The sequence below is a fragment of the Ambystoma mexicanum genome, chromosome 2p (assembly GCF_040938575.1).
Source record: "Ambystoma mexicanum isolate Mex_15411 chromosome 2p, UKY_AmexF1_1, whole genome shotgun sequence".
Lineage (NCBI taxonomy): Eukaryota > Metazoa > Chordata > Amphibia > Caudata > Ambystomatidae > Ambystoma > Ambystoma mexicanum.
The window spans coordinates 833,687,620-833,705,815 of record NC_090923.1 but is presented as its reverse complement, the minus strand read 5'-3'; the positions used below and the strand labels follow the sequence as shown (position 1 = coordinate 833,705,815).

The window sequence follows — 18,196 nt, the reverse complement described above, 5'->3', positions numbered from 1 at the left end:
TTGATTGCTGAAAGAAGAAAAGTTACTACAATTTTTTTTTCAAAAAGCACCTTTTATGTGACATGAAGTCGTTTATTACAAGGCTACTGATCATCTTTGATGTGTCTTAAATTAGACTAAGCGTTACCCCTTATACCGGCGTTCCATTTCCATTGTTAAGTGTAGTAATATCATATGTGATGTCATCAGTAATGTCATTGATGATCTCATTTGTAGTGTCATCTTTGATGTCCTGGGTGTTAGTGTTAGTGTCAGCAATGCATGGCAGTGGCGCGAGTTATGGTTGCATAGCTTACCATAACTACGCAAAATTCTTGGATTTTTTTTATTTTACTTTTAACCGTAACGTCCCTTTAATAAAGTGTATTGCCTGAATTTGATAGGTTTTTATTAGTGCATCTTAACCATAACGTCCCTTCAACAAAGTTTTTTCAGTGAATTTCGTAGGTTTTTATGAGTGAAAATGTTTCATTATGTTACATCATTGTATATACGTTATTAATAATCCCTCTTTTTTCATATACATTTTTATTGGCATTTTTAAACAACTTGACAAACCAAACCCTTGCCCCTCCAAACCCCCCAACTCCTCCAAACAACCCCTATCCCCCACCCCCCCAGGTTATGGTGCATCCCTCTGAAGTTCTGTCCTTTGAGCAATTTCCTCGCTCAACCCCCGCCGCTCCTTCCTCCACACTGCTGAGCACTCCAAGCTCCGCGATCGGGTGTCTCCGGGGTCCACCTTCTGTCCTTCCATCTATCCCCTCCCTCCCCTCCCCGAGCCTGTCCATGGCCCCATTTTTACACCAAGCCCAGAAGCTTCATGCTTCGTGAACACTAGGCCACCCTGGAGTCTCTTTTAAGGAATTGAAGTAACAAATCCCAATCCAAAAGAAACTTCTGGTTTAGCGAGTACGTCACTTTTTCCAGCGCCGTCAGGGTCCATACATTTCCTACCCAGTCATGCTATGCAGGCGCTTCTTTCGCCTTCCACCTTTGTGCTACTAACAGTGCCCCCGCCATCACCAGGGTCAGATATACCTTCTTTTGGGCCCTCGTATGCAGCCCGTCTAGAGTAACATCCAGCCCCATGATAAACAGCCCTTTATCTGTGCTTCCTGCGATGTCTGTGTCCATCATGTCATGAAGCGCTTCACAAACCTTTTCCCAGAATGGGGCGACCTTCGGGCATTGCCACCAGACATGTCCCACGGAACCCTCCCCGCCACATCCCCTCCAATACAGGGCAGTCTTGGACTGATACATTTTAGCTATCCTACAAGGTGTGAGGTGCCACATCTTCACCCAAATTTCTTGAATCTGTAGGGAGTTTGTCAACTTGGGGATGTTCGCCCACATGGATTGCCATTGCTCTAGCGCAATTGAGTGCCTGGTTTCTTTTTCCCAGTTGGACATAAAACTCCACCTGCCCATCCCTTCCCCCTCCTTGAGCACGCTCTACAGGTCCCCCACTAGATGTCTGTCCCCTGCGTTAGTCGTAACACATTTCTCAACTGGGTAAGTTCCCTGGTGGCCGCCTCCTTTGTAGATCGATGTAGAGCCCAATGTCTTAGTTGCATATATCGAAAGCGCTCCTCTTCCTCCACCCCAAAGATGCTCTTGCAAGTGGGGAAATCCCTTATCTGCCCCCCATCATCGAGGTCCCTTAGGTACCTACAGCCTCCCTCTTGCCATGCGTTGAAACCGGAGTCAACTCCCAGCCCAGGGGCGAACTGAGTATTAGCAAAGATGGGTGTGAGAGGTGAAGGAAAAGTGGTAATCCCTGATTTGCGCACCGCTTAGTCCCATAACCTACCTACCAGCGCCTCTATTGCGCTGCAGTACATCCTCCTGGGCTTGTCACAAAACCCCCTCCAGCCCAGCACCTACCACTGCCCTATCCATTTCCCTCCACACATTCCCCCTGTCGTCCTTCACCCAGTCTCGTAATACCTGCATCTGAGCTGCCAGGTAGTAATTTACCATATCCGGCTCCCCCATGCCGCCTCTATGTCTGGGCAATTGCATCAGCTTCCGGGATACTCTAGGTTTTGTATTCTCCCAGATGTATGCCTGAGTGAGCTTGTTTAACTTCCTAAATAAGGGAGTCGGAACCCTGACTGGTAGCGCCATAAACAGATACAATAATTTTGGAAGGATAACCATCTTCAGGGCATTAATCCTGCCTATTCATGACACAGACAGAGGTCCCCAACCCAGGAGCAGCCCCTTGATTTTCCCTAGTAACGGGGGGGATAATTTGTCTCATATAATTGCTCCATGGTTCCCGTAATGACGCTCCCCAGACACTTCATCCTACTCTGAGCCCAGGCAAAGTCTGAGCATGTCCTTAACTCCCTTTCCGCCTCGGGGGACATCTGTAGACACATCACCTCCGACTTACATTTATTGATCCGTAGCCCTGCAACCCGGCCAAACTCAACGAAAACTCCCTCGACCGCTTCCAGAGACTCCCGGGGGTTTGTTAGGGTCAACCACATGTCGTCTGCAAAGGCGGCCTCCTTATGTGCTCTTCTCCCAAACACCACCCCCTTAATCACCTGGTGGAGCATGATTTTACACAGAAGCGGCTCTAGGTATATTGCAAAGAGTAACGGCGACAGCGGGCCACCTTGCCTCGTGCCTCTAGACACTGCCACCGGATCAGATGCCTCCCCATTGATCATCAGGCGCAATGTGCGGTTACGATAATTCGCATCCATCTTGCTCATACATGTTTCCCCAAATCCCATCTTGCGCATGGTGGTGAAAAGAAAGCCCCATTCTACCCTATCAAACGCTTTCGCAGCGTCGAGGGCCACCACAATAGCCTCAATCCTGGATTTGTTTACTTTCTCTTTAATATGGGCAATCCTCCTGGTATTATCATGTGTTTGCCTCCCCCGCACAAATCCGGACTTGTCAGTTTACACCAAGGATTGGAGGACGGGTTCTAGCTGGCTGCCAGAATCTTAGTATAGATCTGATCAGCGCAATCGGTCTGTAAGCCTGCATGTTGTAGGATCTTTCCCCGGCTTTGGGAGTAGTACAACTTTTGCCTCTTCCATAGATTTGGTTATCCCACTCCCTCCCCCAAATTCATTATATAGGGCTACCATATGCCAGACCAATATGTCCCTAAACGTTTTATAAAAGTCTGCTGTAAACCCGTCAGGCCCAGGAGCTTTATTAATGGGGGAGAGCCGCAATGGCCTTGTGAACCTCCTCTATAGTTAACTCTTTCTCTAGCTTCTCCCTGTCCGCTTCCTTTATACCAGTCAGGTCGCACCCTTCCAAATACTTCCCCATGTCCCCTTCCGCTAGGCTCTCCGACTTATAGATCTCCCCATAGTTGCTCGCAAACTCCCTTTTAATCTCTTGGAGCCCTGTAACCTCTCTTCCCGCTACCGTCTTAATTCTCAATATCGTTCTATCCTTTTCCTCGCTCCTCAGCTTTCTTGCCAGTAGCCTATCTGCCCTGTTGGCCTTCACATAGAACTTCTGCTTAAGGTGCATCAGTGACCTCTCCGACTTGGCCGAGATTATCGTTTCTAATTGGCCCTTGATCACCCTATATTTCTTTCTAGTCTCTGCAGAGGGTGTAATGGCTAGCTCCTGCATAATTCAAATTAGCCTCCAAGTCCTCTTCTGGCTTCCGAACCTGCTTGTCCCTCCGAGCCTTGATCCCAATAATCGTCCCCCTAATGGTGGCTTTAAAAGCATCCCAGACTATACCTGGGTCCATGCCCTCCGTATCGTTCCTCTGAAAGTTTTGGCCAATTCCCTTGCGCAGCTCCCTTTGCAACACCTATTCTTTAAATATGTGAGATGGGTTTTCCATTTCCACAGCCCCGCAGCCTGCGATGGGGATGAGAGCTATATCACAATCGGAGCGTGATCTGAAATCGTGATCGCACCTACTTCAATCTCCCTAAGCCTACCCACCAGGGAACGTGACAACCAGACATAATCAATCCTGGAAGCCGACTTATGCACATGGGAATAAAAAGTATACCCGCTGTCTTTACCCAGCTTTTCCCGCCATGCGTCTACCAACGACAGGTTCTCTATTTTGCTTTGCAGCTCTTTAGATGGTTTAGTCTGGGCTTGAAAAATTCTCACACCCTCTCTCTCGCCGGGTCCCAAGCTAAATTAAAGTCCCCCGTAAGTATTATGTTACCCTTAGCGGCCCTCTCCAATTTACACAACATTTCTTGTATGAAGTGGTGCTGTCCTGTGTTTGGAGCACAGAGGGTTGCCACTGATAACATCTCCCTTCCTCTTTGACGATTCAGAACCAGGAATCTGCCCGCCGTGTCCTGGGAAGAACCCGTGACAGATAGGTCTAGACCATTTTTCAGGGCTATGAGGACCCCACCCTCCTTCCCCTTAACGTTTGATTGGTGAAGGCGGCTAAACCCTTTCAATCTCAGCCTCTGCCTATCTTTCTCTTATATGTGAGTTTCTTGAAAGGTTATGATGTCAGGGTTTTCTTTTACCAGCATTAGCTCTGCTTTTTTCCTCTTTACCGGCAAATTCAATCCCTAATATTAAGGAATAATATTTTCAGCGCTCTACCCATTTACGGTGGAAGCCGAAGTGTCTCTCCTGACAGAACCACAACCGCACCCTGCTTCCCTCACACCAGACCTGTGACCCCCCTACCCCTCACTGGGTATGCACTGCTGGCATCTAGCCCCTCCCAAACCACCTCCTCGGGCGTAGTGCCATTTCCCAACCCCAGTGACCCCATTGGCAGGTCAACCCTGACCCTTTCGTGATCCAAACCGAACCTCCCCACCCTTTGCCCCAGCCAATGCTGCCTCTGCTAGACACCCCTTCCCGGGTACCCCAAAACCATCCCTTATTTTGGCCAAGATTTCAACGGGGTGTCCAGGCCCGATTGTCCCCCTCACGGGCCGGAGTACCCCGCTTGGCCACTTCTCCTCGCTTTCCTTCTCGGTGCCTGCATCGACCACTCCTACTCCCTTCGTCTGGGGCTGGCTTTCCCCCTGTCCGGCGACTCACTCGAGGAATGATCCACCTCTATCCCGAGGATGGTGGCACCCTCCTCCACTGATGTGACCCTTCTCTACCGTCTGTCCAGCTCAAACACCAAACTGAACGGAAAAGTCCATTTGTATCTAATACTCCTCTTCTGTAACTCTTTTGTTATCAGGTGCATCTGCCTCCTCTTGTTAAGAGTTATAGCCGAAAGGTTCTGGTACAGCTGAATGGAGGATCTGTTAAAGCTAAGGGCATCCGCCCCCCCTCACAGCCCTTAAGATGTTCTCTTTTTGCGTATACTCATGTAGCGCCACAAGCACATCTTGCAGCCTATCACTGGGTTCATCCCTTCTGGGCCCCACTCTGAGCCCTGTCCACCCGACCTCTTCCAGGTTTGTGATATCCGCCAGGAGGGCAAACAATAGCTTCACCGTCTGTTGGAGGTGTGCATCGTTGACCGTCTCTGGCAAAAATGTCACTCTAATGTTGGCCCTTCTCGATCTATTCTCAAGATCCTCAGTCTGAAGCTCCAAGTTGTGGGTGGCTTTGGCAAGGTTCTCCACACATTCTTGTACTTTGTGAGAGTCCAATGCTAAATCTTGGCGGGCCCTTTCGTTGGTGTCCTCTCTTGTACCCAATCACCCTTAACCTCCCGGATCGCCCCGTGAGGTCCTCCTTCATTTTATCAAGTTGTGTTTGTATTATATTGGCTATTCTGTCGCCAAAGGTCTGTAAGCACTCCTCTAGTAGCTTCTTCGTGACCCTTTTGTCGTCTTGGTCGCCTCCAAGGCCAGTCTCCTCCTCAATCCTGTCTCCCTCTTTCGGGCATTGCTCCCTCTTCCTTTCTCCACAGTTTCTGAAGCATACCCTCCAGGGATTTCTTATCTCCTTTTGCCGGGGTCCCTGGAGCCTTTGCTCTGTTTTTAGACATAATTGCCGTTGCTGGGCTCTCCCAGTGCCGCTGTACTCCCCCGCCTGGGCCCAGCTCCTCCTCCTACCACGACTGGTTGCTTCCTCAGAGCCCCAGGCGCCGGGGTTATTGTGAAGAGAGCCCCCTTGATGGCAAACCGCCCGGCCCGGGCAAAGGTACCCTGTGGTCCCCTCACTGCCATTCACAGCCCTCCTGTTGTCAGACACAGGGCTTGCTTTAGTCCTCCCTGGGCTCTGTGAGGAACTCCGGACCACCCCCTCCCCCCTAGTCCACAGGTTCGAGTACACCCCTAGTAATATCCCCAGTACGTCTGGCGCTCTGTGTCTTCCTTTTTCCAAGTTCACCCCTGTAGCGATCTGGGTCCCCTTAGAGCCGGCCTGCGGGTTCCTCCGCTAATGCCCGCTATCCCCTGGGTGGGATCGGGCCTCCTGATATTTGTGATGTCCAGAGGTCTGCACACAGCACTTAGGTTAGTCGGCTCGTTCCTGCCTCTCTCCCCGAGCCGACCACTCACCAATTTAAGGTGGGGGGTAATAGGGGGCCAACGGGTAAGGCACTTGCCACAGATGCCTTGCAGCGTTTATTTAAAATCAGGCCGTGCCCCCTCCTTCCTACTCCCCACACTCACCTGCCACCTTGCTTGACTCCTTGTCACTTCCCTGTTTTCCAGAGGGGGCGGACTCATCCCCATGGCTCAGGAGGTCCGCTTCTCTCTCCCTGTACGTCCCCAGACAAGGACTGAGACACTCCCTCTGCTGGGCCTTCTCCAACGTTGGTGTTCAGGTTCTTCCCCCAGAGTTACTCCGCTTCGCCCCTCACCGCGGGGGCACCTTCCCCTCCTTCTGCGAGGACCTGGAGCGCAGTTTCTCACTTCTGCCAGGAGGGCGCCTCCACCTCAGCTCTCACTGGCGGCCGTGACTTCGCCCTTCACCGCTCCCGTTCCAAGTGAGCCGGGGTCAGATCCCCGGGGGGGAAGCAGTCCCACACCGCCAGATCACCGCCAGACCTTTGCCTCTCCTCCAGCTCCAACTCTTACTTCTGCAGTCGTGCTTCTTCCGCTCGGAGAAGTGCGAGCGTCGCTCCTCTGACACACACCACAGGCCGTGTTAACCTGTGTTGTCTGGCTGCCTTCTCCTCGGCGGCGGCGTCACCCTCCAACGTGGGCAGAGGCAACACCACACCATCTTGGATCTCCCATAATCCCTCTTGTAACATATGAAAGAATTATAAACCTCCTTTAACAAACATATGTTTTGCAACGCATACTGATGTGTATTGTTATCAGCAGCACAGGCTGAGGGGATGCAAGGCATGGTTGAATTGCCACCAAACCACCCCAGTTATTCCTGAACCTACCCTGCGTCCTAGTTCAGTGTCCGCTATACCCTCATAATGGGATCAATGGCCAGTGCTCATGGCTTGCAGTCATTGCCAGCAGCCATGGACATTCTCCACAATCCATGAGGGAAAGGGCTTCGGCCATGCTGCATGCCCCAATAAGCAAATCAGAGTAGACAGTTGTCTTTGCGAAGTCAGGCCCACTGCCCAGACAGCAAAGTTATATCACTATTTTTTGTAATTGCATTTTGACACTTTCAATAAAGTAAAACACAGGACAGATTTGCAAAAGCATCAGGTCTTTGCTCCTCATGCACGTTTGCTGCAATCCCGTCCAGCGGACTCCCCCCCCCCCTTTTAAAACGTAGGGCTTCGGTCATGCCGCATGCCTCATTAGTACCTGGCGCGATAAAAAATAAAATCAATTACCTCTGGATGGCTGGATTCCGAGCCTTACCTGATGGCAATCCCAATCACACAACGGCGTGCAGCTCGCTTCCATTTCTGACGGCATTTGCGTTCCAGAATGGCCGCCATGGAAAGGGAGCAGGGACTATGCGTAGTTTTCTTTGTTTACTATGGCCGCAACGGAAACCGAAAACGTACTACGTTTTCTGACCGCTGCGGGCATTTTTATTTTACTTTTTAAAACTTTTTTTTCCGGCTGCGAAACGCAACGCGTCTCACAGCTGGGAAAAAAAACATTAGTACCCCGGTCTAACGGGCCGGGGTACTAATGGCAATAAGCCCCTCGATGGCGGGCCATTACTGCCTACAGTAATGCCGCCAGGGCCCACAGTTACAGGCCCAAATTTACCCACCCTTAGGCGGTAATGGCCCGCCGTCTCGGGGCTTATTGCCCCAATAAGCAAATCAAAGTACACATTGTCCTTGATCAGGGCCAGGCCCACTGCCCAGGCACCAAAGTTATATCACTATTTTTTGTACTTACATTTTGACATCGCCTGGCTCTTTGATTGGTCCCGAGGTGTCCGCGGACTCTGAATCCGGAAGTGAGTCCACGAACAGGACGCAGATATCCCAAATTTTTTTTTTTACCTACTTTTTGCCAATTTTTTAAAAAACTACTGGACGGATTTCCGCCAATTGGGACCAAGCCGGCGGTCCTCGCACAAGTTTGGTGCAAATCCGTCCAGCGTTTGGACCGTAGGTGTGAGCCAACATTTTTTGTTCCATTATATCTAAGGATTTTAAAAGTTTTGGGACCCTCCTATAACTTTCTCATATTTGAAAAATAATGAAAAATATTGAAATAAAGAAGGTGGGCAAATAAAAAAAACACTAACATTTGATTTCACAAAAGCTAAATTGACTGCTGTTTCATGTTGCTGAGTTAGGAATTCAATAGACATTGATTGTGAACTCTGACTAAATGAATGCACATTCTGTGCATGATAAATGTACCTATTGGGACACCTTTTTGCTACATAGCATTTGCCAATCCCAAGTCCTAATACAGGGGGTTTCTCCCTTCTGTTACAATACGTGTATTATATATACACATATACATTTCTGACAAGCATACTAAATCATTTGTTTCCTCGTAGTAAACTGAGAAGTATTTTCAGAAAACATAAAATTATGACATCTACTTATATTGACAGCACTGATTACCAATATGTCAGAAAGCAACAGTTTTGTGACTGCAGATTACAAGTTTTAAATAAATAACTGAAATTTGTGTTCTGCCTTGTAGCGTCATGCATCTTCAAGTGAGGAGTTCTCCGACTATAGTGATGATTCGGACTTCAGTCCCAGCGAGAAAGTTCGCAGGAAATACAGAGAATATAGCCCTTCTTATCCCCCGGTGAGTGTCATTGTTCCGATTAAACATTTAGAAGTTTAAACTTCAAGTATATGAAACAAAAACATATGCTTTAAATGGGAATGCAGTAATTACTAGAAGTCAAAATCATTTGATGAGTTACATAGTTGTATTGAGTACAGTGGTTTGGAAAAGTGAGCATAACAAAAGTGTGCCGAGTATGTAAGTGTTGGAATCTGTGTGACCAAATCCTATTCTTGATCGCTGAAGGTACAAGTGGAGAAAAGGTCTTCTATCTGTAATGCCCAAACTTGTAACGCAATGTGCTCAGAGGTGTTTCAGTCATAAAGATCAAATTGGATTGCATACTGTGAGGCAGGCAAGGTATCATCAAGGGACACAGACTCAAAAGTATTTGTTTTAAAACCTTTATTTGCTAAGGTGCTTGGGGTGGGGGAATGCCTGACTGGCCCTAACTCTAAAGGCATGGTTCCCTTAACTGATGTTTCTAATGGTCGTCGTTGTCTAATATTCCAAAACAAGTCAAACCTAGGCTTGGCCTCACGCTTTACAAAAATGTGATAGGAAGTCTTTTTGAAAAGGAGAAATTGTGATTCAACAAAAATGGCAAAACCGGAGTTGGTTTCAAGTGGTCTTCTCACCAGGTGCAATTTGGTCAATGTCACAAATATGTACTCAATGCACAGGGCTGCTCGAAAGACCTTCTCCACATGGCCCTTACAGTACATTACAATACCTTCAATGTCTCTGAGTTACTTGCGGTTCTCTTCCCCAAGCTTCAACTTGTTCACTTCACTTTCTTCAATGGGCCTCTCAGGGTTCGCTTCCCCAAGCTCAGGCCTCTTGCAGCTTTCCAAAATACAAAGCAATATGTATCGCAGTTCCTTCTTAATCTCTTAGGGCCCCCTTCCCCAAGCTTAAGCCCTCTATTTCCAAACACCAATTTGTCTGTTCAGGATGCGCCTTTTTCATATATATATCCTTTCTTACATGCCATCCTCTCATGGGATAGAATCAGAGGCTTTCGAAAACGCCAGGCTCTTTGCTTTTCCTCGGCGCAACCACTCTGAGCCTCTTGCCTCTCTCTTTGTTTTCGTGGGCTCCTTTCCTTTTATCGTGCACACATGCTCCGTCCTTTACTCCTTTTGTGTGTTGTGCCTCTTGCATGTTCTTCTACTTTACCATGCGCTTCTGTGCTTGATTCTGTATTTCTGGGTCACTCGCACCCTTTTTGCATTATTGCCTTTCCTGCCTCTTGCACCTTTTGCATTCACATTACTACTTCACTGTCCAATTTTACTTCTTGCACACACGGGCGCCTTCCCAGTTTCATGCTTATACTTTACACTGTTACTTGTATCAATGTCTTTGTACTCTTTGAAATCTTTCGGTTCGCTTCAATTGAACACTCCCACAAACGCAGGGCTCTTAATTCCGAGGGCAGGGTCCCACCGCCTACCCCTCGGACACTCCTGGGCTGTCTCAGCAGCCTATAGGAAAGAGCACTTGCATAAACAGGTTCTGCAGGGGACCAGCTTGCCTCTCGGTTCCCATATGTGGAACCTTCTCGGCTCCCTGGAGTGACCGCCACTCACCACGCTTCTGCTCTCTCGCACTGCAGTTCCTCAGCATCTCGGCTTCCTGGTCTCTGGTCCTGGGCAACTCTGGCTTCTCGATTCTCCTCTCAGCTCGCTCTCCTGTTTGCTCTCCTACTCGCTCATACTTCTGTGTCTGACCACACCTTTTATAGTGAAAAGACCTGTCAAGTGAGGTCGGGTGTGATTGGTTACTAAATTATATGATATGATATGGCATTTATAAAGTGCCTATACACAAGTGTTTGAAGGTGCGGTGAGTGAGGGGGAACAGAGGGAAGACAGAGACTCCGATCTTACTAGTCCAGGTGACATTGAGATTGCGCAAGTGCATGGAAGGGAGAAGGGGAGGAGTGTGAGTGCGAGGGGGAGGGGGCAGTGCATAGGATAACAGTAATATAAATAAAGACAATAAATAATAAGACTGGTGGCAAGTGCAAGGGTAAGTGCAGACATCAGGTGTCAAGTGCTGGCAAGGGGGCAGTAGAGATACAAAAACAGTACCAGAGTGCAAGGGTTGCCAGGAGGGCAGTGGACGTGTGCAACTGGCGCAGAGGGGACCTGGGTCCGTGATTAGAGGGTAGCCAGGTAACCAATGCAGTTTCAGTTTCAGCCTGGAGATCAGCAGGGGAGAGGAGGAGAGAAAGCAGGAGCAAAGAGGAAGGTCTTGAGGTGCTTCCGGAACCGGAGATGGTTCTACTCAAGTTTGAGATGCAGGCCCCCGCAGAAGCAAGAGATCTGCCACCAACTTGTTGCTTGGAGAAGCGACTGACCCTAAGGGAGTTGGAGGCGGATGAGCGAAGAGCTCGAGAAGGAAGATATTTAGGACGAGAGAGTTGAAGGTATGGAGGCCCCAGGCCCCCAGAAGGCCTTGTGGACAATGCAGAGGGCTTTGAACTTAATCCTCGCCGCCAGTGGGAGCCAGTGCAGATATTTAAATCCTGGAGATATATGATCACTGGGCTTGAGGCCAAGGACAAGTCTCGCAGTCCTGTTTTGGATGAGTTGCAGATGACGGAGAGTAGAGGCAGGCAGATTTAGAAAGAGGCTGTTGCGGTACTCCAGCCCGGAGAGAACCAGAGCTCTGGAGACAGTGAGATTCTGGGGGACGGAAAGGAAGAATACCTCTGAGGAGGTGCAGCTGGTAGTGTGACTTCTAAGAGACGGTCTTCGATCGGAGAGGAAAGAAGTCAATCAAGCCAGGGCCTGATCGGTGATCCCTAGGTTATCACGGAGATGGTTGAGCTGGATGGTATGATTGACCATGTCAAAGGCAGAAGAGAGATAGAATAAGGTGAGGACAAAGGGGGTGTTGACATCAAGGTTGGAGAGCAGGTCTTCACGGATGTTCAGGAGAGCAGTTTCCGTGCTTCTGGCAGCTCTGAAGCCAGACTGATGGTCATGAAGATAGCCCACCGATTCAGTGTGAAGATTAAACTGGGAGATGGCCAGCTTTTCCAGGAGTTTGCCCAGGAAAGGAGTGATGGAGATCGGGCGTTAGTGAGCCGGGCAGGAGGGTTCGGCTGAGAGTTTCTTGAGAAGATGGTGCACAAGAGAGTGCTTCAGGGGAGAAGGGAAGACTTCAGTGGGGAAGGAGTGGTAGCAGAAGTCAGCCAGAGCAGGAGCTAGGGTGTCAACGTGGTCCTTGATGGTTTTGGAGGAACAGGGGAGAACATGTTTTGACTAGACTTTCATAGATCGGACTTGTCTAGAAACCTCATCTGGGGAGAACAGGGGAAAGGCAGAGATGGAGGGAGGAGGGGTGGCTGAAGAATGGTTGGAGGAAGAGCTCAGGAGTAGAGGGAGCAGGGGGAGAGAAAGAGCGAGAGGACAGGATGTCCTGGGTTTTAGAGATTAAATGAGAAGCCAGGGCCGTGCAGAGAGCTTGGTAGGGGACAGGAGAGGTAAAGACTGCAGCAGGATTGGCCAGCTTCTTGCAGATTTTAAAGAGTTTGGTGGAGTTGTTAGATGCCGCAGAGACGCAGGGTTGGATGTGGGCTCTCTTCTTGGTGTGGACACAGAGCTGGTATTGCCTTTGGAGCAGGCGGCAAGCCAGTTTGTAAGAGGGTGTACCAGAAGCGTGCCATTTCCTCTCAGCCACCCTGCACTTGCGTTTAAGGGCAACGAGTTCTGAGTCATACCAAGAGTTGCACTTCGCTTTAGGCTTCAAGCGGATCCTCATGACGGGGGCAATAACATCAAGAGTATCAGATATAGCAGAGTGGAGCATGGAAAGGGCTGTGTCAGGGTGTGAGTCAGCCAAGGAGGGAGGGGGATTAGAAGGTGGCAGCGAAAGCCTCAACTGACACACGGTTCATGCGTCGGATAACTGAGAAGGTAGGTGGCAGTGCTGGAGTTGGATTGGCCTGAGGTGTAGAGGGGGGGTTAGGGGACAGCAATAGAAGGAAGGAAATTGATGAGGTGTGGGGAGGTTTATAGTCATAATGTCTAAAAAAAAATGTCGAAAACAATGTCGACAACCTATGCATATAATGGAGAAAGTCAATTTTCCGGAAAAAAAATGTTGAAAAAAAATGATCATTTAACATAGTCAATAACACGAAATAAATAAACATAACAAATACCGTTTATTATTGGGGGGGTTCCCCCCCAACCCCGCAACCTCACCCTACATTACGAACCATCCCAACACCCCCTCCCCTCCCCCTCGCTCGTGATCACCCACTCGTCTAACATACTCGAAAAAAGTAGGTTACGAAATGGTTAACACAATAGGTGACAATCCTGAGTAAAGAACCTTGTTTTGGTAGCAGGAAACCAGTAACGGCTGTGGAAAACCGTCATTACCTGACAGAACATCTCGTGAGAGCGTACTGCAGGCAATAGATTAGAATTCATTCATACTCAAAACAGGTAAGACAAACGAACATTAAAAGAAAATTAAATATATTATAAAACGCATAGTATGAAATAACACAAAAAATAATTTTATCTATCGTTTCAGGTTATACAATGGAAAACAAAGTGGAATTCATAAGCAGTCAAAAAGGCGGAAAGCAGTTAATTTTGAATGGTTACGTGTTCTATAAAGAACTTCAGAGAAAAGAACTGATTTACTGGCGCTGCGCAGAATATACAAAAAATAAATGTAACGCACGCGCAATAACAGTCGGCTCAGAAGTACAAGGTAAACATGAACACAACCATATGCCTGATCAAACTAATATAATCATCAGGAAAACCTTGACAGAACTGAAAAGAAAAGCCATTGAACATCAGGGGGAAGCTAGCGGATCTGTGCTTAGAGAAGTTTGTGGCCAGTTACCGACCCATATAACAGCTCAGTTGCCGGCTGAAAAATTAATGCAGCACACAATAAACCGCACAAAACATGTGAATGAAAACCTGCCACCACCACCAATGTCATTTGAAGATATAACAATTCCAGATATTTTTAAGGTAACTGCCAGAGGGGAGAATTTTTACCATGGCACAATTGAGATGAACACTGAAAAAATATTAATATTCTCTACTGCAACTAACTTTGAGCATCTGAGTCGAAGTAAACAATGGCACAGTGACGCAACATTTAAAGTATGCCCTCAACCGTTTTATCAATTTTACACAGTACATGGGACCATAAATGATAAAATAATACCAATAGTATACTTTTTAATGCCAAAAAAAACGGAGGAAACATAGAAAATCGTGTACAGTAAAATTAAAGAAACAGCACCAGAATCGAAACCAGAAACAATAATCATGGATTACGAAACAGCTCAGATCAAGGGATTTTCGACAGTGTACAGAGAGACTAACGTAAAGGGATGTTTTTTTCATTTTACACAGAGTGTTTGGCGAAAGATACAAAAATTGGGTTTGGGAACAAAATATACAGAGGACAGTTGCTTTCAATTTAACATTAAGAAACTTTTTACTTTAGCTTTTGTACAAGAAAATCATTTCATTGCTTTTTACGAACATTTAATAGAAAGTGAATACTATAAGAATCATGAAGAGGACTGTACAAATTTACTGGACTACTTTGAGAACACCTGGATAGGCCAATTAACGGGAAGTGGAAATAGACGCAGGCCAAAATACCCAATAGAATTGTGGAATTGCTACCAGGCACTTTGGAAAACACACCAAGAACGAATAACACATTAGAAGGCTGGCATAGCCGCTTAAATAAAAATTTCAACATACACCATCCGAATCTATGGCATTTTTTAAAGGATTTAAAATTAGAAGAACAGCACCAGGAATTACGTATTTCACAAACAATATCATTGGCTAACCAAGCACCAAAACGAAAAAAGTACAGAGATTATGACAGTAAATTGATACAAATAGTACAAGATTTCAACAAGGAAAACAAAGGAAACTACTTAGATTCACTGGCATTTAACTTAAAATGTTGAAAAACACTTACAGTTGTTGGTCATCAGGATTCCACGGTGAAGACTCCAAGAAAAATCCATAAATCCTGGTGTAAAGCTACATACCATATGAAAGATCCACGAAAAAGCCAACAAAAAAACCATATTCCAGTGGAAAAAAAAATGATGATTCCAGGCAAAAACCCAAACCAAAGAAAAAAATATCCACGCTCCACGGTGACTTGGTAAAAAAAAGAAAATAAAAATCCAAGGAAAGAATCCATAAATCCAGATGTGAAATTGCAATCCTTATGTCTGTTCCAAGAAAAAAGCCAAGAAAAAAAACATAATCCAGAAAAAAAAAATGTAGTAATCCATACGAAAAAGCACGCCGTTCGAAAAAAAAAACTGACTCCAGGAAGCATCCAAAGAAACCCAGTAAATCGAATGAAAAATGCAAGAAAATCCAGAGGAAAACCAGAAAAAATCCAAAAAATCAAAGACCGAAATAACGGAGACGCGACCGCGGGAGAACCATTTGGAGAATGAACTTTAAAAATGGCGCTTACAACAAAAACAAACTGCACCATCTGATGGTCATTTAATATATTACAAGTTACAATGAAATTTAAACTCAAGATACAGTTATTTATTTATTTGGATGGTTACATGCATTTAAAAGTTTATATTTAAAAACTATATTTAGATTTATAGATACTATATATTTTACTGATAAGTTGTGTTAATAAAAAAAGAAAATAAGGATACATTACCTGTGATGAATGCTTCTTATTTTGCTTATTTCGAAAAAATATTGAAAAAATGTCGACATTTTTGTTTGTCGACATTATTTTTTTCGACATTTATTTTTCTAAATTTTGACTGTCGACATTTTTACTGTCGAAATTATGACTGCCCACCGCGTGGGGAGCGTCTATCAAAGGGGAAAAGGTTGGCTGGAGGGCCTTGGACCAAGACGGTACCATTCAAGTAAACATTAATGATGGCCTTAGAGGAGTGCAAGGAGGCCATGGAAGGAGGCCATGAGAGCCTCCCACCGGGTGCCACCATTAATGGGAGAAGAAGAGAAAGGAGAGAGCATAGAGACCAAATGAAGAGCCCATAAGTCTGGCGAGAGAACGACAAAGAGGATGTTGGTGAGGGTTTGCCTGGAGAAAGCACTGGTATAGGTATCAGCGATAGGGAGGCCTAATTTGGAGGCCAGGCTGTCCTTTTTTAAACTTCTTCTTACCAGATTTAGTGAGGAGAGCAGGATAGTCAATAGAGAAGCAGTTTGGAAAAATAGGAGAGACAGAGAGCATCATAGAGTAGATAGGGAGAGGAGAGGAGAGAAGAGGAAATAGTGTGGGAGGGGGATCACTAGGGAAGGACAGAGGGAAGGGTGCAAGCAGACGAGATAAAGAGACGAGACAATAGTAGACAATTGGACAAGATGACAGGAGCTTGGATAACTGGTAGAAAAGTTTGCTAGATGAATGCTTTGCTAGGAGGCAAAACCACACGTCGGCACTACTTCACAATGCAATTTAATGACCAGAGAAAAACACACCTAAGTCTGATAGTCCTGTATGGTGGGAAAAAGGTCTAGGTTTCACATTGCAATTTTAGAGACTGTCATAATTCAATTTAAACAAGGAAAAAGAAAAAACACCCCTAAGTGTGCAAAGCTGCTATGTGGCAGAGTTTTCAGGGTAGAGTGCACGCTCTATGCCTGCCCCGGCCCACTCCTACTTTACTTTGTCCCGTACTATCAAATGCCTGACCCTGCCTGACTTTGTTAGTGGGACACTTTGAGTTGTTTCTATGATAGGTTACCCTCAATTTCCCCATGTTATTCCTATGGGTAATCTTCACTGGTCTTAGTCGCCTCTTCCTCGTCTCAGTATTTGTTGGAACTGGGGATGGGGAGTTGGGGTGAGATTGGGAATATCCCATAATGGTTGATGGAGAGTAGGTTGGGGTGTTGGGACTGGGGGAATACCATGTCTTGCCCTTGGGTCTCCTCCTCCCAGTCCCCTGTGACCCATCACTCAGGTGATCCTCCCTCGCTTGTCCACCCCCAGGGTTGGGATCCAAAAGCGATGGCCCTTCCTGGGCCTCCTTAATGGAAGATCCCAAAGGAGTAGGTGGGAGAATACCGTCCGGTTTCTCACAATACCCCCCTTTGCCGCTATAATGGTAGCATGGGCAGGGTGCAGGCTATGCTCTCCAGAGATGTGTGTCAGCACTCAAATCTTCCAAAGAACAATAATACCAAGATAAAAGTAATGTCCAAGTAAGGTACAATTTTTGCAGTCTTTGTTTAGGGTAATATTAGTAGTTTTTATTTCTTTTATTTATTGGTTATTTATATAGCACCTTTACACTTATAACAAAGCATTTAAAAACACAAGCAAAGATTAAAAACACTAAACGGCCACCCCCATACATTGGAGTCTATAGTTAAGGATGCATGATACTTTAAATAAAATGCAAAAATATTTTTTTTGTAACTTTTGTTCTCAACCTTAAATGTTTCATCAATATTTTCATGTACAACATTGTTGTTAAAAAAAAATATTTGACATTGCAATTTCTATAGAGCGAAATAAATCGCACTTTCAGCAGCATATCTCAATATTTGTCTACTGCGATTTTTGATATGCACACACCTAGCCCTTATCGGAAGTAGGACAGCAGAAAATCAGATCAGCCAAAGTCTTTTACACACATCACATCATCCCTTACATACACCTAGCGCATAGCACTGTAGACAATCAAATAGGTGATGGATGGAACATTTTGAATTAATCTTAACCTCTGACATTGCTCTGGGTAACCTACCAGACCCATCGTTCGTCAGCCTGCCAAGCCATTACAAAAAGAGAGAAGACCAAATGCAAATGAGGCTTGGTCGCACCCCAAAAGGGGCAGTCCTGTCTGAATTGCTTAGTCGCATCGCTTCTGCACAAGCAACCCCAGAATTGTATTGTCCTCATTGAGCATCATCAGTGAGGTGTAGCTTGGGCCTCTAGTTCCAGAAGACTCAGAACTCATGTTTGGGCATACCCATCCCGCTATGTAAGCCATCCCTCTGTGGGTTGGGTCTTCCTCCTGTAAGCTTTTAGAAGGCTTTTAGCCCAGTCCCCTTTTCAGTTTCCATTTGTGGGATGAC

General features: G+C 46.4%; 1 protein-coding gene across 2 annotated transcripts in view; it reads left to right on the top strand.

Moving 5' to 3' along the window:
* ZC3H4 (zinc finger CCCH-type containing 4) overlaps positions 1–18,196 on the top strand; it is a 748,106-nt gene that overhangs the window by 217,715 nt on the left and 512,195 nt on the right. For both annotated transcript variants that reach the window (XM_069644536.1, XM_069644535.1), the window contains exon 3: positions 8,994–9,104. In XM_069644536.1, coding sequence (XP_069500637.1) covers positions 8,994–9,104 — 111 coding nt within the window. The remainder of the gene's footprint in view (positions 1–8,993; positions 9,105–18,196) is intronic.